Source organism: Camelina sativa, chromosome 13 (assembly GCF_030686135.1).
Source record: "Camelina sativa cultivar CO46 ecotype springtype chromosome 13, ASM3068613v1".
In the NCBI taxonomy this organism is placed as follows: domain Eukaryota; kingdom Viridiplantae; phylum Streptophyta; class Magnoliopsida; order Brassicales; family Brassicaceae; genus Camelina; species Camelina sativa.
In genome coordinates this window covers 23083491-23105954 of record NC_141892.1, presented here as the reverse complement: position 1 = coordinate 23105954, position 22464 = coordinate 23083491, and the positions used below count along the sequence as shown (strand labels likewise).

General features: G+C 34.7%; 1 protein-coding gene, 1 non-coding gene and 3 pseudogenes across 4 annotated transcripts; 2 read left to right on the top strand and 3 right to left on the bottom strand.

The window, feature by feature from the left end:
• Positions 1-5399: 5399 nt before the first annotated feature.
• On the top strand, positions 5400-5473 carry TRNAN-GUU (transfer RNA asparagine (anticodon GUU)). Its single transcript has one exon. It is a non-coding gene; the product is annotated as a tRNA-Asn (tRNA).
• A 43-nt stretch (positions 5474-5516) lies between these two features.
• Positions 5517-8413, top strand: LOC104737246 (hsp70-Hsp90 organizing protein 3). Its single transcript, XM_010457376.2, has 6 exons — positions 5517-6533; positions 7092-7380; positions 7494-7579; positions 7661-7884; positions 7972-8098; positions 8192-8413. Exons 1-6 carry the CDS (start codon positions 5691-5693, stop codon positions 8303-8305), a joined length of 1683 nt encoding a protein of 560 aa, XP_010455678.2. The 5' UTR covers positions 5517-5690; the 3' UTR covers positions 8306-8413.
• A 992-nt stretch (positions 8414-9405) lies between these two features.
• Positions 9406-10338, bottom strand: LOC104737245 (pectinesterase inhibitor 9 pseudogene; annotated as a pseudogene). The gene has a single exon (XR_015577449.1). The product of XR_015577449.1 is annotated as a pectinesterase inhibitor 9 pseudogene (transcript).
• A 1067-nt stretch (positions 10339-11405) lies between these two features.
• Positions 11406-12644, bottom strand: LOC104738416 (F-box protein At4g00893 pseudogene; annotated as a pseudogene).
• Positions 12645-13403: 759 nt separating this feature from the next.
• On the bottom strand, positions 13404-15065 carry LOC104737244 (F-box protein At4g00893-like; annotated as a pseudogene). The gene is made up of 2 exons (XR_015578956.1): positions 14920-15065; positions 13404-14661 (listed from the first exon to the last, which is right to left on the bottom strand). The product of XR_015578956.1 is annotated as an F-box protein At4g00893-like (transcript).
• Positions 15066-22464: the final 7399 nt, after the last annotated feature.

Sequence of the window (22464 nt, the reverse complement as noted above, 5' to 3'; positions counted from 1 at the left end):
ATTGTAATTTCCATTTCCAAACAGAAGCGCCCATATCTGTAATCAGAATCAAATTCAAAAAATATTTTTGGAAATGAATAATTTAAGTAACATAATAAATTCTACATTTAAACCCTAAAAAATCTTCCCTGCCATACAATATGGGTTTTACAAACTAATCCCAGTTAAAATCGTTTAAATATCAATTATTAAATTAAAATCGCAAATCAAGAATATTAAAAAACCTGAATCTTAATCATTTCCAAAATTAATAAAATCGGATTAGTGTACCTATTTAAAAAAAGAATCAACATAAACTACATTAGATTAGGAAAGAAGCTCATAATCAAATCCTATATATACCATAAAAGGTGGAGCAAGTAACAGATAACTTATTTCATCATTCAATTTTAGAAAGAAAAAAAATTAATCAAAAGCTGGAACAATTGGTATATTACCTGTTTGGGAAAAAATAATCGATTCGTTTAGAGTCTACGGAAACCGAGAAAGAGATAGCCGAATAGTATTTTTATTAATCAAGGTATCGATTGCAAAGTACAAGAAATCAAGCGCAACGAGTCAGTCTATGAACTGAGTCGCGCGTCTTTTGGTTTCGTGAAGTATCTTGCCTTTGCTCTTGATTTCATGTCGTATCTTGAAGACGTAGCTCCCTTTTTATAGAGAAACCTTGTAAACCCTAATCCTCATGGGATTTGGCTTTGTGTAATTGCCTCTTCATGAGATAAGGCCGTTTTCCAATATTCCCTTCACAAGATAAGGTTATTTTCCAATATTCTCTTGATAAAATCAACTTCGAATATTCTTTTGATGATGTCGTTTCGTCAAAGGAACGCAGTCGGTGTCAATGTCCACTTACGACCCATATTGACTCACTGCTTGCCGTTACGGCCCATATCAATATAATCTTCTAAAGAATACATAATTGTCCATTATTTTTATGGAATATATCATAATTATAATAGAATTTATCTATTGTAATTAATATGATTAAAGGTATGTCCAACAGTTGCCCCCCACTCTCTATTTTCTTAGTAAGAATTTAAAGAGTAGTATAGACAAATGGTATCATTTTAATAAATCATAACTATAATAGCTAAACATTCGTTAAGTCAAGGCATGCCTTTAGACGTAGACGTTTTCTCCCACTTAATTTTTAGTCATATTACTTTAACACTCCATGTTGATTCATTCGCTGCCTTTCGCTAACGATGTCATGATCCACATCATGATCTTGTAGTTTTGGGACGATTTTTATCCCAAGACATTGCATCGTGACACAATTCGTTATGTTCCATTCGTTTTGGGACGAATTTTTGACCAGGATCGAGGGGAGGCGAACCGGCAACGACTAGCAATGAGACTCCAAATCGACCAGCTGAAAGTACACTCAAATAAAAGATGGTCCCGACTCTCTACTGTATTTGCACAAAGTAAACACTGTGGATCAACCTGGAGACCCCAATTTATCAACCTGTCACGAGTGCATCTGTTTAACACAAATAGCCAAGTAAGCATCCGATTTTTAGGGATTCCTCTCGAGAACCACACAGTCGTATGCCATGTAACATGTTACAAATTTATCCCACAAAATATTTTCACATTCAGCTGCTTAAATTATTTTCGTAGTCGAAATGAACAAGAGAAAGGAAAATTTAAATGCAATAAAGTATTTAAAATTAAATGTAAAATATATATAAAATATATATATATATATATATATATATATGCAAATCTTATTGAAAAAAAATATGTTAGAGCTACGTAGCCTACGTTAGTTAGTTAGTCAGTGTGCGACGGAGTAAGTAAGTTAATATCGGAGTGTTATGTCGCAATAAGTTACTCAAACTACATTGAATAATCGTGTTAGAGATATTAGTGTGAGCAAGTGAACACACTACAAAAAAAAAAAAAAAAAAAAATCATGTAGCAAACAGCTGGTAGCAAATAATACAGAAAAGAGCAAAGAAACAAAAGTGTTGGAGGAATCAAGGATCAAAAACATTTCGAATACACATAAGCAGGATATAAAGGTCTTATAAGCCCAATAAGAAAATTGGGCTCAAAATAACACTTTTATCTTGTAGCTACGCCCATATATTTCCGAACACGCGTCTCTTAGTTTCTTCTTTCTCGTATTCGTAGCTGCGACGACGGAGTTTGTTTCTATCTAGCGGAAGAGAGAGAGAGAGAGTCGCCATTCACCGATTCTTTCTTCGATTTGAAATCCACACTTACATGTTCTCCAAATGGACAAGCATGAAACAGTCTTCCAGGGTTTCTAACCGTGTTTGACGTCTTCATCACTTTCTCCACATCAACACCTCTTAGGAATTCCTCTGAAGCTCTCACCCAGTGGCGGAGGGAGAGAAGGATCATGTGTGTTATATGACACCCATGAATTTTTTTTTTCATATTAGCTTTTGTTAAAATAAGTAATTTACCCTTGTTGAAGAAACATATTGTTTTATTGACACTCCTCTCAAATTTTATTGACACCCATGACTCAGTTTTCTGGCTCCACCACTGCTCTCACCCATTCTCAATCACTATAATTCGGTATACGAGAAGAAGAAGAAGAGTATTATTTAGGTTTATCGAACTCAATTCCATTGAAAAAGAAGAAGGAAAAAAAAACCAAATAAAACACGAATCGAGATTTGAGAGAAGAAGAAAGAAGAAACACAAATCGGGATTTGTGAGACGAACCCTAAGATTTCAAATTTTCCTCCAATTCAAAACGATGACGTTTCATTTAATTGGGAATAAGAATTTTTTTAGGTTTATAAACATAAACTTGTATCTTTATATCGAGTAATGCTGTGGGATGAACTGGTTAAGTCTTACTCCAAATCAATGTGAGTTCGAGGATTTTCAACATTTTTTTGCAAAGAAAACGAACCAAAACGACGCTGTTTTGCAATTGTGATGCCAAGTCAATAAACACGTGGATTCTAAGTCACCATCTCTAACAGTTGACTTAAATCCGTTAACGTGGACTTAGAAATTGACTCAATTTTGTGAGTACAGGTATGAAATTTGTAATGTATCGGGATACATGTCTAAATTAGCATTTGTTGTTTGTAAAGGAAGGAATTCGCACTTTCTGGGATGTACGAGTATGAAATGGTCTTTTTCCCTCCTTTGCACGCTGCCAGTTTGTGATGTAACCAGCCGATTATGTAAAATGTTGGTTTTGTTGTTCTTACAATTGTTTATTTTTTTGGGTTGCTGTGTAAAAGGATGATCTCTTAAACTTTTGTAAGGTGGAGACCATTACTCATTTAATATTCGATTTTATTTTCTTATGATAAAACTTTTCTTAGAATTGTCCAAAGTGATTTGTGTGTGCTGAAAGTTCATATTATGTACCCGATTTGGTTGTGTGTAATAGTATTATTCTATATACAGTAAAACCTCTATAAATTAATACTCTATAAATTAATAATCAATATAAATTAATAAATTTTGCTGGTCCCAAGTCGGGCCAGTGTAAAAATTAACAATATTTGATAAGATAATAAGATAATAAGATAATAAGTTTTTTAAAATCTCAATGTAAAATATGGTCCCAATAATATCATAAATTAATAATCATGTAAAATTATATATATATATATATATACTGATATAATAGTACATGTTTCTCCTAAAACTCATTTCTATAGAACAATTGTAATGTTGTATTTTCAAACTATAATGATATCTCTAAAATATTTTATAACATGTCATACAAATAATTAAATTTTAAAGTTTTAATTTTTAGATATGCATCATTTACAATTTGATAATTAGACAGATTATTAAAATATGAGAATTGATATTATTATTATTCATAAATTTGAATTTATGTATGTAATGTGTATAAGTCAATTTGTTTATAGTATTTGTAATTTATTGTCAATAATGCTTTATAAATATTACAAGTTCAATTCCTAAACCATAAAATTTATAACATCCGAAAGTTTAATCTTATGTTGCTATAATTGTTCCAATTCATAATTTAAAAAAAAAAATTAACAATTAAAAATATATCTATAAATTAATAATTATTAATTTACACTATAAAATAATAATTATTAATTTATAGATAAATTAATATCACTATAAATTAATAAAACGTCTTGGTCCCAACATTATTAATTTATAGAGGTTTTACTGTAATCTAGATTTTGACATTGCATAATTGATAATAAAATATTCATTTGAAAATCATTGACAGTTTTTTCAATAAAATATTCACTCGAAAATCATTGAACAGTCTTAATCTGAATACTTAACTCGTTTATTCTAAAGGTTAAAATAGAAGATTTAGCCACATTTGATGTAATGACAAATACACATGTTATCATCTTCGACAACTTAGTCATATAACTATAATATATTTGAAGTGAATAATGAGTAATACCGTTGACAAATTATCAGATTTGATTCGGAAAATAATCTAATCTATGATATAACTGTTGACAGTTAGAGAGAGAGAGAAGGGAAAGAATCTAATTTCTCATTAATTAGAAGAAGTATCTTACATTTCAGTTATATTCTAAGTGTATTAAGCAAAAGGAAACTTAATACACTAACACTATACTAATAATATATAAACTATACAATATAAGATTATAGTGTTAACAATAAAAATATTAAGCTAAAATTGATCAACTTGGAACCTGACAACTATATATACGCTACTTCATGTCCAAAATTTGATACAAAAAAATAAATAAAACAATCATACAGAAGGGAAACAATGTCTGAAATTTTCAGTTTTTTTACGATCCAAAATCGTAACGTACGGCAACTTATTGGACGCTGTTTTAGCTTTGATCGTCGTGTCCTCTCTTGTTTGGTATATATGGCTTTAGGTTATAGGGTATTTTTAAAATCACTTATTAGAATTCTATGTTATTCATTTTGAAATTTATGTAAAATCATTTAAAATAATTTACAATCTCACCAAATTACAAGCTAATTTTTTTTCTTCTTAAAATTAAAAAATAAACAGTTTCACCAAATAATCTAAAAATTAACTCAAATCTCTCAAAAATCTAAAATTTCCAAAATCTCACAAAATCCTCGCAAATATGTGTTTCAATACCTCTAAAAGAGATTGTAGTGGAGTGAATTTTATAATTTTGTTATTCATTGACTGTGTAAGTATATAAAAAATGTTTAAAACATTAATTCCTAACCAATGATATAATAAATAAGTTGATATCATATGTTACATGATATTTTCAAAGTCTCACATATATAATAAATTATTTGAAAAGATTGTATTTTTTATATAGTTAAATCTACTAAAAAATTAAATCTAGTAGAAAATTATCCAAAAAGTTGTAGATTTGAGATGTAGATAGTAAAGTTAATTGTTTTTTGGTATTTAATACCTATAAGATCAAATAGCTGGAGTAGCTCAGTTGGTTAGAGCGTGTGGCTGTTAACCACAAGGTCAGAGGTTCGACCCCTCTCTCTAGCGATATTTTTAATTATAATTCCTTTTTTACCCCATGGCCAGTTCCACAACGGAACATTCTCGACAGACCAAAAAAAAAGAAAAAAAAAATCGAAATCTCCAGAACTCTCTCGTTCCTCCTCTCTGTTTTTAAAATTTTCACCATGGTCACAATCTCCAATATGCAAACAAACAATTCAATCAACGGAACTCTCATAACACCTAAACCCAATTCAATTCTATGGCGGAAGAAGCGAAATCCAAAGGCAACGCCGCCTTCTCCTCCGGCGATTACGCCACCGCGATAACTCACTTCACAGAAGCGATCAACCTCGCTCCGACCAATCACGTCCTCTACTCAAACCGATCCGCTTCATACGCTTCTCTCCACCGTTACGAAGAAGCTTTATCAGACGCGAAGAAGACTGTAGAGATTAAACCCGATTGGTCCAAAGGTTACAGCAGATTAGGCGCGGCGTATATCGGATTATCTCAGTTTAGCGAAGCGGCTGATGCGTATAAGAGAGGTTTAGAGATTGATCCGAGTAACGAAGCGCTTAAATCTGGTTTAGCTGATGCGACGAGATCACGAGGAGGTGCGAAGTCGAATCCTTTTGTTGATGCGTTTCAAGGACCGGAGATGTGGACGAAGTTGACGGCGGATCCGGTGACTAGGGTTTATTTGCAGCAGCCTGATTTTGTTAAGACGATGCAAGAGATTCAGAAGAACCCTAATAATCTTAATTTGTATATGAAGGATAAGAGGGTTATGCAGGCTTTAGGGGTTTTGATGAATGTTAAGATGAGTGGTTCGGGTGGTGATGATATGGAGATGAAGGAGGCTGATGATTTGAGGAAAGAGCCGGAGCCGGAACCGGAACCTATGGAGGAGTTGAGTGAGGAAGAGAGGGAGAAGAAGGAGAGGAAGGAGAAGGCGTTGAAGGAGAAAGAAGAAGGGAATGGTGCTTACAAGAAGAAGGATTTTGAGAGAGCTATTGAATGTTATACTAAGGCGATGGAGCTTGATGATGAGGATATTTCGTATTTGACGAATCGTGCTGCTGTCTATCTTGAGCTGGGAAAGGTATTGGTTTCGAGTTCCTTTGTTTTCTTGTATGTAATGCTTAGTTTTTGTGTTCTTTGGTGATTGAGTGGACTTCTGGATAAGTCCTAGACTTGGCTTAAAAGTTAAAACCTTTAGGAGCTTTTAGATTAAGGAAGGATATCTAGGGTTGATGAAGTAGCTTGTTTGTGTAGTGGTATAGCTTGTCACTGGTTAGTACATTTTTGATGATTGTAATGGGTTTTGGACTCGAGTGTTCACTTGTTCTGAGAGTCGTATACTTGGTTACTGGTTAACTCTAGCTGAGGTAGGAAACTAGGAATTTAATTTTCATGTCATGATTGCTTTTGATAAGTTTGATCTGCTTCTTGGTGTTGGAGATATGAGTTTGTTAATTTGTTCTGAAGTAAGGGATATATTAATCTCACTTGAATAAGTCAATGTCTAAGTCATATCCATTGGTCTATGTGTTCTTGCATTAGTCTAGTTTGATCAACGGTTGGTTTATCTGGATCATACATGCATATTGTAATGTTTTATTGCTTTTCTCAAATGTGAATCTCTTTACATGGATATCAGTACAATGAGTGCATTGGAGACTGTGACAAGGCTGTTGAAAGAGGCAGAGAGCTTCGTTCTGACTTTAAGATGATAGCTAGAGCTCTAACTAGGAAAGGATCTGCACTGGTGAAATTGGCGAAATGCTCACAAGACCTCGAACCTGCGATCGAGACTTTCCAGAAAGCTCTAACAGAGCATCGTAATCCGGATACCTTGAAGAAACTTAACGATGCTGAGAAAGCCAAGAAAGAGCTGGAGCAGCAGGAGTACTTTGATCCTAAGATAGCTGAAGAGGAACGTGAGAAAGGTACTGACTGATCCTTTGTTACCACCTCGTACAACGCGGTTTGAAATAATTGGCCAGTTTGGTATAACTGTTTTGCATTTGACATTCCTCTGGCGACTTCAATTTTGATGCAGGTAATGGATTCTTTAAAGAGCAGAAGTATCCAGAGGCAGTGAAGCATTATTCAGAAGCAATTAAAAGAAACCCGAACGACGTGAGGGTAAGAGCATGTTGCATGTTGTGCTAAGCACATAATTCCAGAAAATATGGACTCTAAAGTGAATATTTTTTCCGTCTTTAGGCATACAGCAACAGAGCTGCTTGTTACACAAAGCTAGGAGCATTACCAGAAGGACTGAAAGATGCTGATAAATGCATTGAGCTAGACCCGAGTTTCACCAAAGGATACAACAGGAAAGGAGCTATTCAGTTTTTAATGAAGGAATACGATAAAGCGATGGAGACATATCAAGAAGGTCTGAAACATGATGCTAAGAACCAAGAGTTGCTTGATGGTGTTAGAAGGTTTGCAAGTTTTTCATTCTCTCTTCGTTGTTAAAGCTGACGGAGATCGGATTAGTGAAAGTGTTGGTTGCTATGTTGTCTTTTCAGGTGTGTGGAACAGATAAACAAAGCAAACAGAGGTGATCTGACACCAGATGAATTGAAGGAGAGACAAGCCAAGGCAATGCAAGATCCAGAAGTCCAGAACATATTGTCGGATCCAGTGATGAGACAGGTATACACAGAGATGAAAATTGTGTTCTTTCTTACTCATAGGATGTGTCTGTCCTCGACTTGTTTGATGATGTCGTTTCCATGAATTTTGCAGGTATTGGTGGATTTCCAAGAGAATCCGAAAGCTGCACAGGAACATATGAAGAACCCAATGGTAATGAACAAGATTCAGAAGCTAGTTAGCGCTGGTATTGTTCAGGTTCGGTAAATTGGTAAACCGGAGTCGTATGTTTGGTTTGGGTCATGCTTTGGTCAGTTCTTGTGTCTCCTGATTTTGTATGGTTACTTTTTAGGATTTCCAAGAGAATCTTCGTAACTCATGTGTCCCTTTAATCTATAAAGTCAATTTAGACAGACCTCAGGTTTGACAAAAAAAAAAAAAAAAGACAGGCCTCAGGTGCATTGCACGTTATGGTGATCACCAGACCGCTTTAGATCTTTTAAGTTAAAAGAACAACCAAATCAAAACACTTATTTCGATTTGACTTGGTTTGGTTTTGTCATCTCTATTGTGGTGCATCTGTGAAACGTAAACCGGTGTATAAGTGTATCATGGTTTAGCATTTGGTGAAAAAGAAAGAGATTTATATATATATATATATATATATATATATATCGTAATTGCATGTTTTGAAAATGTGGCAGAAAAAAATCTAATTTGTTACCTCCATGATTGTACCTAATTTTGTTTATTCTTTTCCAAAAGCTAAAACAAATCCGAAGGGTTTATTTAATAAACTAAAAGAGAGCACTAGGGAGCGTACACATACGTGGAAAGACGTAAAAAGCGCTGTCATGATTCAAATCTTTTAAAATGCTCAATTTTTTAAATGTGTAAGAGAAAATGTATGCAAACCTTTTAACAAAAAAATTAGAAAAGAAAATGTATGCATGTGATGAAAGATAACTCATTTGTCTGTAGGAAACGTTAGTGGTTTCATTCGACTGGCTCAAAATGGTGAAGATTATTGTATGAACAATTACAATAATATATTGAATATATAATTCCTTGGAATATATGTTCATTTGAAGTGTTTTAGGGACCAGTATAAATGTATAATTAAGGAGGACCGATATAAAGATATAATAATCATATATTCAACTTGAGCTCAATTTAAAAAACCAAATGAATAATCTATTTGAGAAATCTCAATTAATTTTTTTTTTTTTTGTGAAAAATTAGAATAAATTACAAGTCGTAAATATATTGAGATGTGGCTAGGAGTACAACCAAATAATGTGACAATTTTTTCCCCACAAACCCAAATCACATTTTTTGTTATCTTTACTCAAGTCAAGACTATCACAAAAACAACAAAAATTCCCAAGACTACACATATCACCAAAAAAAAGTAAGTGGAGAAAGAAGAATACAAAGACACTAGGAAGAAACAGAAAGATATGACAAAACCTAATTAAAGACAGAATATTAATTTATTAGACGAATCTATCTATGACTTCTGCCGAGCTGCGAACCGGTTTACAAGAGCCAATGCATTACTAGTAACTCGAGCCACATGAACCACTCGTCTTCTAATCGCTGATTTCACCGCACCATCCATAACCTCCCCATCGAACCCATCAAGACACGTTGTCTCATCCGTTAAGGCAGCACTAACCCAAGTCTGAACGTTACTTAGCCGCCACAAGAACTCGTCCCGACCACGACCGGATCCATCCACTTGCTTCCACTCCCTCATCGACTGAACCAACATCCCTAAACTGTCTCCAAGATTCTCAACACAATCCTTCACGGCTAAGTACTCTCTCCTTTTGATTCTCCTGGCCTTAGTCAGCTTCGATACGTAGATCGTCGTGGACTGGACACGGACTAGAGTAACCGCTAAAGCGGTTTGAGCTAACCGTTTTTCGTTGCGGCGGATTTTGTTGGCGAAGGCGGCGAGGCATTTGACGCAGAGGGTTTGGTAACGAGTGACGTGGCATGAGGATACAATGAAGTTGATGCTGTTGCTAGGGTTTGGTGATGATGGAGGTTTGGCTATGGCGGATATGGAGAGTAGTGGAAGAAAAAGTAGAACGCAATAGCAAAGATGGGTTAGCTTTAGTTCCATTGGTGTGTGGAGGTTATGTGTGTTGTGTGTACGTGAGTGTTATATATATATATATATTTAGACGAGCAATACGTATTGTACTTTCCCTAGAGATATTGTTTACAAAGGACCACCTCTTTTAATGTTTTTTTTAATACGAATTCACATAGATTATAATTTATTTATTTTAAAAAAAAAATTAATATGAAGTTTCGTTTGTTTTTACTGCTTCAATTTAACCTTTTCAGAAAACGATAAATAAAAATAGTGTTACTACCAAATTAAATTAGAGAATCATGATGTTGTATACAAAGATAATTAATTTGTATTAGGCGATCGATCACCGGTGCTTTATTTGTTTTCCTCATTTAGATTTATAATGTCGAAGGTGTATCTAGATTGGGGAGGAAATCTTATTATATTTAGTACACTATAAATTCACTAGTAGAAACCACTTTTATAATTTTCCCATATATACTTTAAGTTTGGGAGGAACATACTGTAATATATAGCACAAATTAGCTAGTGTCTGTCTTTCTACCATAGAAATATGTAAAAGGGGATATGGTGGTCACATGTCTTCTTTATTTAGCTTTTGCATGTTTTACCATCTTTACATATTTTATTATATCTGTTTATATCTGTTTATATCAGATTTTATTATTTGACAAAAACTCTGGTGGTGTTTCCCAGATTTACTTTTAAAGTTAATACTTTCAGAGTTTAAAATGCTATCTATGTCAAATTGTCCAAGGCTACTAATATAGTTAGGTACTAAGGAAAATACTTGTAAGATTTGGAAGACTTAGAATTGATAATACAATTAGTCTAACCTTAACCATCATTGAAAAAATAAAATAAAATTTTAAAGAACTTCAACTTCTAACATCAAAGAATATAATTGCAATATACTTAAATAAATACTAATTTAAAAGAACTTCAAATTCTGACATCAAAAAGTATTTAAGAACATACTTAAATACTAATTTTGTGTTTTGTTTTTAAGAATGCTTATCAGTTCAGATTCATAATGATATATATTTACTATGCTAATTCAAAACATGGAAGTATATTTAAATTTATTAAGTTTGCAATCAAATTACATTCCCTTATTCTTCATGATGTTTACTAGAGTGCAACGAGATATAAATTTCATACATCTACGGAAATCTCTATTTCTTCTAATGAACATATTGCAAAGCTGATACAAATCTATGGCTTGCAAAGTTGTCTCTCTCAACAATCGGCAATCACAAAGGGAGAATCATAAATAGTTCGATGTCAAATATAGAAAGAGAAGACATATACAACAGCCGAAACGGTTCTGGTAAACACAAACAAACACAACAGTGAAACTCCCAAATTCTCAGTTACACATTAGCACAACAAACAAAAAAGAATAATACCTTATCAATTGTTATCCAAAGAGCTTAACATAAGGTCCAACGAATTCTTGGGAGGCGGATCGATCCACATGATTTGACGACGACACAGTTCCATACAACTCTGCAATTCATTGCTCGGATTGTTCATGCTTTCATCAAATGAATAGGAAACACAACGTTCGCCATCGTATCCCAACCTTGAGAAATAGACTTTTTTCCTCATTGATGGGAGATTAGTTCTCAACTCAGAGTTATGAAAACCAAAAAACATCGTCAAGCCATGAAGTGTAGTCTTCCTCACCTCCTCCCAACTCAAAGAGACTAATTATACACCATTGGCATCTCGATCATGCATGCAAACATTACAAAGAGCTCTCCTTCTTTCTCTGCCAAGGCAACTGTTTTCGTCTTCCGTCCATATCGCTCTCTATCGTAAATATACGGGCAATTGCGTTTACGTACACAAAAAGGACTCCACGTACCAGAAGATGGGTGAAAGTTAAACAAAACTCCTTCTGTGTTGAAGCAATAGAATCGATCCTTGTGGTAGACAAGGTTGCTCTGCCCATATATCAGTGTTCCATAACAAGGTAAGGTAGGAGCAACCCACTTAGCATCTCCAGGATGGCAAGTGTTGATCTTGACAGAGTTTTCTAAAAACCTTATCGCTACCACCACACAGTTATCTGATGTAGGAGGACAAGAGAAAGCAATCTTATCAAAAGCCAGCTCACACTCTGGCAAGGTTATGACCTCCCGTGAAAACAGATTGAAGAAGAACACGTCTTTCGATCTTGGTTTATCCATAACCATAAGTAACCAGCCATCTCTCAAGTAATACACAGTGGACTCAGATAACTCTGGCAAACTCAAAGTGTACAAATTCCACTGTAATGGATCGCGGAGTTCAACCAACTTGCCACGTTTGCGAAAACACATAAGCCAAGGATGCTTTTCCACTACACGGACAGGTACGGCAGCTTCACACCATGACTTACAAACAGCAGATGCACGGATGTTGTCTTCTAAGGTAAGATAAGACATTATTATATCTAGGAGTTCTGATGGAATTGGTCAGCAAAACTCGGATTCATGGACTTCGATCTACAAAACAAACTGATCAGCTTCAAATTAGGAACTCGTGTCTTTTATTTCAACAACTGATCCTACCAAAACAATAAATATAACATCAACAACCACACACAAAAAACCCCAAAAAGTTTCGGATTCAATAAAATCTATTAATATCATAGAAACAGTACACTAGATTCATTTCAGATTCGATTCAATTTTTTGCCAATAAGAGAAAAAACACTATCGAACTTCTCAAATCCAATACAATTGAGAGAGAGAGGGAGAGAGAGAGAGAGAGAGAGAGAGAGAGTGTGAGAGAGAGAGAGTGTGTGCGAGAGAGAGAGTAACAAACCCTATACATGAGACGGTGGCAGGAGACAGCGAAGAAGGTGACGCCATTTTCGGAGACGGCGGTGGACTTTGACGGGACAACGACACTGGCAGCATCTTAAGACACAAAATTAGGGTTTGTTGTCTCTCAGTTTTAACACTCAAACAATGTCGTTTTGGATTTGGGCTATTAAAGTGATTAGGTCTTCAATTTATATTTATATATATATATTTATATATTATCTTGGGTAAAATATTGTGACGTTAATCATGACGTAAATAAACGATAGGGACATGGTGGTGAACGCTCGTATAACTAATAAATGTTAATTAGCTAGCTAGGGTTAACCGGCAAAGCTAATACAAGCCTATGGCTTGTAATGTTACTTTGAAGGTTCTGCCGAGAATGTAAAGATTTATCAACAGAGAGGCAAGGGAGAATCATAAATGGTTCACTGTCAACTTTAGAAAAACAAGACATTTATTACAAAGACCGAAATTGTTCTGGTAATTAAACAACAACACAACATTGAGAAGTCCAAAATCTCCAATCAAACATGACTTCTGGTAAACACAACCACAAGAGACAACAGTGAAACTCTCAAATCCACAGTTACACATTAACACAATAAAAACAAAACAGAAAAACCTTCTCAACTGTTATGCAAAGAACTAACGGACATAAGGTCCAACAAATTCTTGGGAGGCGGATCGATCCATAGGATTTGACGACGACACAGTTCCAGCCAATTCTGCCCTTCCTTGCCCGAATTGTCCATGTTTTCATTGAATGAATAGGATACACAACGTTCGCGATGGCCATCGCGTCCGAACCTTGAGAAATAGTCTTTGCTCCTCATCCATGGGAGATTAGTTCTCAATTCAGAGTTATGAAAACCGAAAAAGATCGTCAAGCTATCAAGTGTAGTCCTACTCACCTCCTCCCACCTCAAAGAGACTAGTTTATAAACCATCGGCATCTCGTTCATGCATGCAAACATTACATAGAGCTCTCCTTCCTTCTCTGTCAAGGCAACTGTTTTCGCCTTCCCTCCATATTGCCTTCTATCGTTGATATACGGGCATGAGAGTTTATGTACACAATAAGGACTCCACCTACCGGAAGATGGGTGAAAGTTAAACAAAACTCCTGCTGTGTTGATGCAATAGAATCGATCATTGTGGTAGACAAGGTTGCTCTGCTTAAAAGACCATAAGGGAATTTAGCAGTAACCCACTTAGCATCTCCAGGATGGCAAGTGTTGATCTTGACAGAGTTTTCTGAAAACCTTATCGCTACCACCACACAGTTATCTGATGTAGGAGGACAAGAGAACGCAATCTTAGAAAAATCCATTTCACACTCTGGCAAGGTTATGACCTCCCGGGAATACGGATTGAAGAAGAACACCTCTTTCGTTCCGGTTTTATCCATAAGTAGCCAGCCATCTCTCGAGTAACCCACAGTGGAGTTATTTAACTCTGGCAGACTCAAAGTGTACAAATTCCACTGTAATGGATCGCGAAGTTCAACCAACTTGCCACGTTTGCGAAAGCACATAAGCCAAGGATGCTTTTCTACTACACGGACAGGTACAACAGCTTCATACCATGACTTACAAACCGCAGATGCACGGATGTTGTCTTCCACGACGAGACGAGACATTATTATATCTAGGAGTTCTGATGGAAGGTCCGCAAACCTCGGATTCAGGGACTTAGATCTACAAAACAATTAATCAGTTTCATATTAGGCATATATGGTCGTGTCTTTAATCTCAAGAACTGATACAACCAACACAATAAGTAAACATAACCACACAAAAAGATCCCCGAAATATCTCGGATTCAACAAAATCTTTTAATATCATAGAAACTTTACACTATATTCATTTTAGATTCGATTTAATTTTGCCAATAAGAGAATAATCACTATCGAACTTCTCAAATCCAATCCAATTGGGAGAGAGAGAGTAACAAACCCTCTACGTGAGACGGTGGCAGGAGACATCGAAGAAGGTGATGCCATTTTCGGAGATGGCTGAGGACTTTGACGGGACAACGACATTGGCATCATCATCCTTAAGACCTTAATAAGGGTTTGTTGTCTCTCAGTTTCAACTTTCAATGTCTAACAGTGTTATTTTGGATTTGGGGCTATTTAAGTGATTAGGTAGTCTTATCTTTTTCTTTTTATATATATCTTAGAAATCACAAATCACTTGTGAAATCTTGCAAATCACAAATCATTTATAAAATTTTAAGATAACATCTCCATGTGGCAGGATTATCTTTTATCTTATAAATCACAGGTCACATATGCAATTTTGCAATCATATATTGACATGTGGTAAGTATGGAAAATAAATTAAAATTCGTAAGGCAAAAAACACACAAAAAAAAATTAATCTAATAGTAGTAATACCATTAATTAGCTTTGTAGAACAAAGTGGGCCTTTGTATGTTTTCAAGACAGAATTTTTATAGAAAATATTTTTTTCCTAACTATTTATGTTTTTTCCCCATCAAACATCATTTTTCTAACTATTTTTTTTTCTCCATCAAACATCTTTTTTTTTTCTTTTTTTTTTCTAAGTATAAAGATTTTTCACAATTTTTTTTTGCTTTTTTTTTTGTCAATATTTGGACCACAACAGACATGCCTATTAGCCAATATTCTACATTTATAAGGAGCGAGACTCGATTTCTGATGTTACAATTATTTAAATATATTATTTTGTATTGTTGTATTATAATTAAGTACTATCAATTATTTGACCATGATATATCTAGTGAGTTAAAGTGTCACACTTTTGGCTTTTCTTTTTCTTCTATCAACCATATAGCAAAATCAACATATCAAGTCAAAAAAAAGTTTAATATGTACTAACATAAGATTTGCTCCAAACTTACTATATATCTTCCTCTTAAATATAGTAAATGATAGGATTAATATATATTTGACTCTATTTTTGTACTAACTTTATGTTAGATTAAAAAATAGAGTAATACATTGAAGAAAATCTATGTTTTATTTTAGAGTTACAATATTCTATTTTAAAGTAAAAATTCGAGATATAAGAGTTGGTCTAAGCCAGAAGTAAAAGTCAAACTTTCTTGGATCATGTAATAATATGATCAAGTTAACTGCTATGTAATAAACACATTCCCAAGAGATTATGGACTTGAATGGTAGTAGATTCTATAAAATTATTTGGATTTTGTTTTTAAAAAATCCATTTTTTTTCTCCAGTCAAGATTTTAAGAATAGGGAAACTAGTTTTTGGGTATTCTTTACAATCCTTAATAGAAACCAAAATTCACATAATTAGAAATTTTAAGAAAATACTCACGACATTTCTTGTATTTTTTTATTGCAAAAACTAAAAACTGAAAAATCAAAAGCCAAAAACTAAAAACCATAATCTAAAAACTATTATAAAACCCACTACATTCATGGCCTATAGCAGACCTCATTTTTGTTAAGAATCTAGGATTATATTAAAAAAAGTTTTTTCATCTACTAGTTATTCTATGTTACTAGTCATATACTAGTCTTCCGTTTCCTTCTTATTAGTCAATACTAGATATTTTATGCTACCATGACAAAATTATTCAATGTAGGAGGACAACTTAATGTAATATCTCGAAATGAAAGCTCACACTTGATGACTTGGACAAGCTTATGAGCTCATGGGAAAAAAGGTTGAAGAAGTGCATCCTGAACTCCAAAGAGTCTTTATTCAAAAAAAAAAAAAAACAGAATCCGAGGATACAAATGACCATAATAAACAAAGATAAAGCTTAAAGTCTTAAACCATAACCAGAAAGTTAAGCCCTAAGATAATTGAGATTTTCTTACTCTTCCACGATTCCACCGTAACCTAAAGTGTTGTAAAAGCTTTCCCATTTGTTTTTTTTTTTTTTTATAATCTTCACATGTAGTCTAAGGCTTTCTTCGGTGGCCTGATCCAAAGATTCTCAAGAGGACATCAATCCTCTGTTAGAGATTGATGAGAGTTTAGGAATGGAAGAATTGTATATTGACTCTCATAATAATATCGTTACAATATAAAAGCATATATATAGGAATATCATTTAACCTACTTTCCTAAGTAGTGAGATCATATAGAATATTTACAAATCATTCACATGATTATGATAGATTTACATATCTTCTACATATCTTTTTATATCCTCATGTCCAGATAGCAGACGATCAACAACTGGTTTTAACAGTCGACTCAGCTAACTCTGGCGAACTCAAAGTGTACAAATTCCACTGTAATGGATCGCGAAGTTCAACCAACTTGCCACGGTTACGAAAGCACAGAAGCCAAGGATGTTTTTGCACCACACAGACAGGTACATCAGCTTCACACCATGACTTACAAACCGCAGATGCACGGATGTTGTCTTCTAAGACGAGAAGAGACATTATTATACCTAGGAGTTCTGATGGAAGGTCAGCAAAACTCGGATTCAGGGACTTAGATCTACAAAACATTTAATTAGTTTCAAATTAGGCATGGCCGTGTCTTTTATTTCAGAAACTGATACAACCAACAGAATAAATAAACATCAACCACACAAAAAATCCCCGAAATAGGATTTGTTGTCTCTCAGTTTCAACACTCAAACAATGTCGTTTTTGATTTAGGCTTTTTACGTGATTAGGTCTTCAATTTATATTTATATTAGAAATATTGGGTGAAATATTGTGACGTTAATTATGAAGTAAATAAACTATAGGGACATGGTGGTGAACAGTCATATAACTATAATGCTATCCTCGAGAAGAAGGTTCAAAGAAATATTCTCTTATGTTCATTTTCACGAAGACCCCATATAACTATAAGTCTGTAACACCTAATAGGCCCTGCGATAGACAGACGGCGTTTGGCATAGACAACATCAAAGTGCTTAAGAATTCCGCTGCCGTATATAACAGAACAACCTGGTTTGAAGCTACGACCTGCCGAGGAGTTAGAAGCCGAGAAACAAAGTAGCAGCACCGGACACGGGAGAGGTAATGACGTAGCCCTCTCGCAGCACCGGACACAGGAGAGGTAATGACGGCGAGTAAAAGTTTGGCTACTTGCCTATTCGGAGGGAAAGAGTCATCACGCACCAGACTTCCTACTTTGTGTGTTCATTTCCATATTATTTCACATATATAATACACTATTTGTTTTACCAATAAATAATACACTATTTTCTTATATAAGTAATTTATTGGACAAATAATTGCGAGCCACGTGAAGTATACATCAACACATGACCACAAATGCAAACAAAATAAATATTTTATTAATTATACGAATTATTATTATTACATAAAGATATGCATAAACAAACATGAGTTATGTATACAACACCATAACCATCAAATTTTGGAACTTTGTTTACCGGAATCCTGTGTTGACCAGTATTGATCGGCGTTGACCGAGTTGACAATTTTTTTTTGGTTTAAATCTATTATTTTTATTTGAAATAAACAATAAAAATTTAAAATTAATTACATAATTTTAGTAAAATATTATATAATAAAGTTTTAGAATAAAATAATATAACAAATATACATTTTTTTTTGTGAACCGTTGGGCCACAACAGGCCGGCCCATTAGCCAAATCCTTACATTCGTAGGGAACGAGACTCGATCCCTGGTGTGATGATACCTTGTGAATTAAGGACTTACCATTTGCCACTGCACTGAGATCACTTCACATATACATTTTCTTTTGTAAATTCAAAAGATGGTTTTAATTAATATTTTAATATGTTATTTAACAACTATGTTTTGAATTAATTTATTTAAAATTTTGTATACATATTAATATTTTATTTAGGAAAAATGATACCCCTTTTTCTATTATATAATTAATATGGTATTTATACAAATTTAACAACATATTATACAAAAGGTTTTTTGTTCGACAAAATATTAATACATATTATACATATTATATATATTATACATACTAATACATATCATACATATTATTTTTTTTTAAAAAGGGTTTTTTGTTCGACACCACTCAACACCGGTCAATAATGGTCAATAACGGATTCAAACAAACAATGCGACGGAATTTGATAGTTATGGTGTTTTGTACATATAATTCATGTTTGTTTATGCATGTTCGTGTAGTTAATAAGACACTAGAATATGACTCGCGCTCTAGCACAGGTTGAATTCCTTTTGTTTATTTTGTAATTTTTGTTCAAAACATCATATATGTGATTATTTTATTTGTTTTAAAGATTTTTTTTGGATGAAACATTATGTCATGAAATCATATGCTGAATATGACATAAGAAAATAACATCTATTTTATAAGAACTATACTAGTAGATGTAGATTTTGACCCGTAGTAAAGTTCTGTGATATATATTATTTTTTTTGTCAACCAAACATTAATTTAGAAAATAACTCCAAGGTTGGTTGCCCGAACAGGAGGATAAATGTTTATAAAATAAGTTTCAGAACATAATGATCTCCCAAGACAGTCTGCTCATACATTTGACGTATGTGGGAAGGAAAGGATGGTCGAAGTAAGCAGAAATCATCCAACAGATTGGAGAAAGCAGGCCATTCATCGGGAGAATTCACCATTGCCACTAATTCTGCACAATCCGTCTCGAAACGCTGAGAGTCAACGTCCGCCGCCAGAAGGGATTCCATCGCCCAAATCAAGGCCTAAAGCTCCGAATGAAGGGGAGAAGGGCTGTGTGGCTGACTCCGTGCTCCCATTAGCAACATGGTATCCTCACTGTCACAAAATCACCAGCCCAATCCTACAAGAGGATCTGAAGCCTTCCAAGATCCATCGATCTGACACCGGGGAAAAGGTTCCCGAAACTCCACAGGCAGAGTATCTAGGGCAGCCGAATAGAAGGACTTGGCCTCTTCCCATAACAATTTATCATTGGCCGCCTGATTAATAACATCAATTGGCTCCGCATCATTTCCCTGGAAAACCTTTTTATTCCTATTCTTCCAAATTGACCATACAAGCCATGGTAAACGGAGACATATATCTGGGTAGAGGTGTCAAACGGGCCAGCCCGCGCCCATCTAGCCCATATAACTAACATTGCATAAATCAAATGAAAACATTGATAAGCGAATCAAATCCAAAACTCAAACGTATTGATACATGAAGTCAAACTTGAAACATAACTGAACTCAAACAAAAAAACCAGCAACAACTCACTCAAGTTCGAAAAAACCTGCAACAACATTCAATCTCTCATGGTCTAAAAAACCTGCAACAACACTCCGACACAAACTCTAAAAAACTTGAGACACAGCTCAGACTCAAGATCTGAAAAACCTGCAACATAGCTCAGACTCAAGCTCTCAAAAACCTGCAACAACACTCCGACACAAACTCTCAAAAACCTGCAACAACTCAAACTTGTTGTCCATCAACATCTTTATCATCTACAACAACTTCGGTCTCATCTTCACCATTATATACTTCATCTTCTTCTACATTTATTACAAAGTAACAATGTTAATACACAATTTAAGCTTTTACAACTTTTAAATACAACCTTTAAAACATAATGTACATACCTCCTTCATAAGATTCAAAGCCCTTTAGCCAATTGCGACAACATATAAGTGCTTGAACATTTTTAGGCAGAAGGCGGCTTCTATATTTGTTAAGAACTCTAGTACCTATACTGAAAGAAGATTCTGAAGCTACAGTGGAGATAGGAATGCTAAGAAGATCACGTGCCATGTAAGCCGGTTCTCAAAACCGTGAAGAGTTATCTTTCCAATATTTTAGAACATCCAAACTCTCAAGACCATTCATTTCCAATGCAGGTTCATCTAAGTACATATCCAAAGATGACTTTCCATTGACAACAACATTTGCTTTTCGAAAGGCAAAGAAATACTATCCGCAGAACAAAACATAACTTTCAGAAAAAACAAAACATAAGAAATACATATATCAAAACAGAACATAAGAACTTACACTGTAATTGCTAAAGTTTCCTCTTGATTCTTCATCATTCTGTGGAACATTTCCACTTGTCCTAGTTGGTGGTTGTGTTGTCTTTGACTGTTTCTCATATACTTCAAAAAGCTTATGTAATTGATCTCGCAAATGTGAGTTTTGCAAAACAGAATTCTGCAAGTGTGAGTTTCAACCTTGGATCAAACACTGTAGCCATTGCAAAAGTGTCACTAACTTCTGCCCAATACTTATCAAACTTCTCTTTCATTGGGACAATCATTTCTCTGATTCCTTCATCTTGGTTATGCTCATTCATTGTCAGCCAATTCTGGATCTTCCAAACTTGCATGAAATACAAGTTTGAAGTTGGATATGTAGATCCAGAAATAAGATTCGTGATATGATCAAAAGGCTCTAAAAAATCACTCAGTTGCTTTAGTCGGTGCCATTCCTATTCTGAAGGGTGAAACTTATTGTTTTTGGGATCCATGATTTTGAGATTACCAAATGCAGCTCGATACTTGAGAGCCCTGTCAAGCATATGGTATGTTGAGTTCCATCTTGTCTTCACATCTGTCAGCAAACCAGCCTTCAGATTTAAACCAACATTTTGAACACACTTTTCAAAGAAAACCTCACGATGTCTAGATGATCCAAAAAATTTGTTACTTCCCTAATCTTATCCAATGAATCACCAACTGCTTCTAACCCCTTTTGAACAATGATATTAAGAACATGTGCTGCACATCTAACATGGAAAAACTCTCCTCCATACAACAAATCATCTCGGATCAAAAGCTGAGATTTGACGATGTCTTGCATTGAATCATTGTTGCTAGCATTGTCTACTGTGATGGAGAAATTTTTTTTATCAATTCTCCAAACCTTCCATTTCTCTAGGATCTCCATCGCTAAGTGTGTACCTGTATGTGGAGGAGGTAAAGCAGTAAACACTAAGATCTTGTTTTTCAGCTTCCAATTTATGTCGATGTAATGTGATGTTAAACACATCTGACTGGGATGATGCCCGCCAAAAAAAAAATATAGGTCCGAATATATGGATCCGTAGGGAAAACACCCAGAATTTAAGTCAATCGGGGATAAGTCCCAAATCCGACGCGAATGGGAACACTCAAAAAGAGCGTGATTTATAGTCTCCGTATCCGAAATAAATCATTTACATAAGGTGTCACACCGTACACCCCAACAAGCCAGAAGCTCCATCACAGGAAGGGAACCGGAAGCAATCTGCCAGAAAAACTGTTGAATCTTCGGGGGAACCTCAAGTCTCCAAGCCTATGCCTTAAGTGTCGTGCACGAAGGCCCATATTCAACCTCCTTAATTAATTCCCGGGCGAGCTGATAACCCGATTTTACAGAATATTTCCCTGATTGGTATAGTGCCAAATCAGTTTATCTGGTTTAAATACTTTATTGATCTCCATAGTTTGAATAATCTGGATATTCGGCGGGTCCATAAACTCCTCGAGGATTGGCATATGCCACTCCTTAGTAATTGGATTAATCAAATGATGAACCATTAGATTGGGATG

What these genes read in the sequence shown, in the direction of transcription:
- LOC104737246 (XM_010457376.2), top strand. Translation starts at nt 5,691, where the DNA reads ATGGCGGAAGAAGCGAAATCCAAAGGCAACGCCGCCTTCTCCTCCGGC. An exon ending in TGAAGAGGAACGTGAGAAAG is followed by an intron (nt 7,381 to 7,493) that starts GTACTGACTGAT and finishes ATTTTGATGCAG; the next exon opens with GTAATGGATTCTTTAAAGAG. An exon ending in GAAACCCGAACGACGTGAGG is followed by an intron (nt 7,580 to 7,660) that starts GTAAGAGCATGT and finishes TTCCGTCTTTAG; the next exon opens with GCATACAGCAACAGAGCTGC.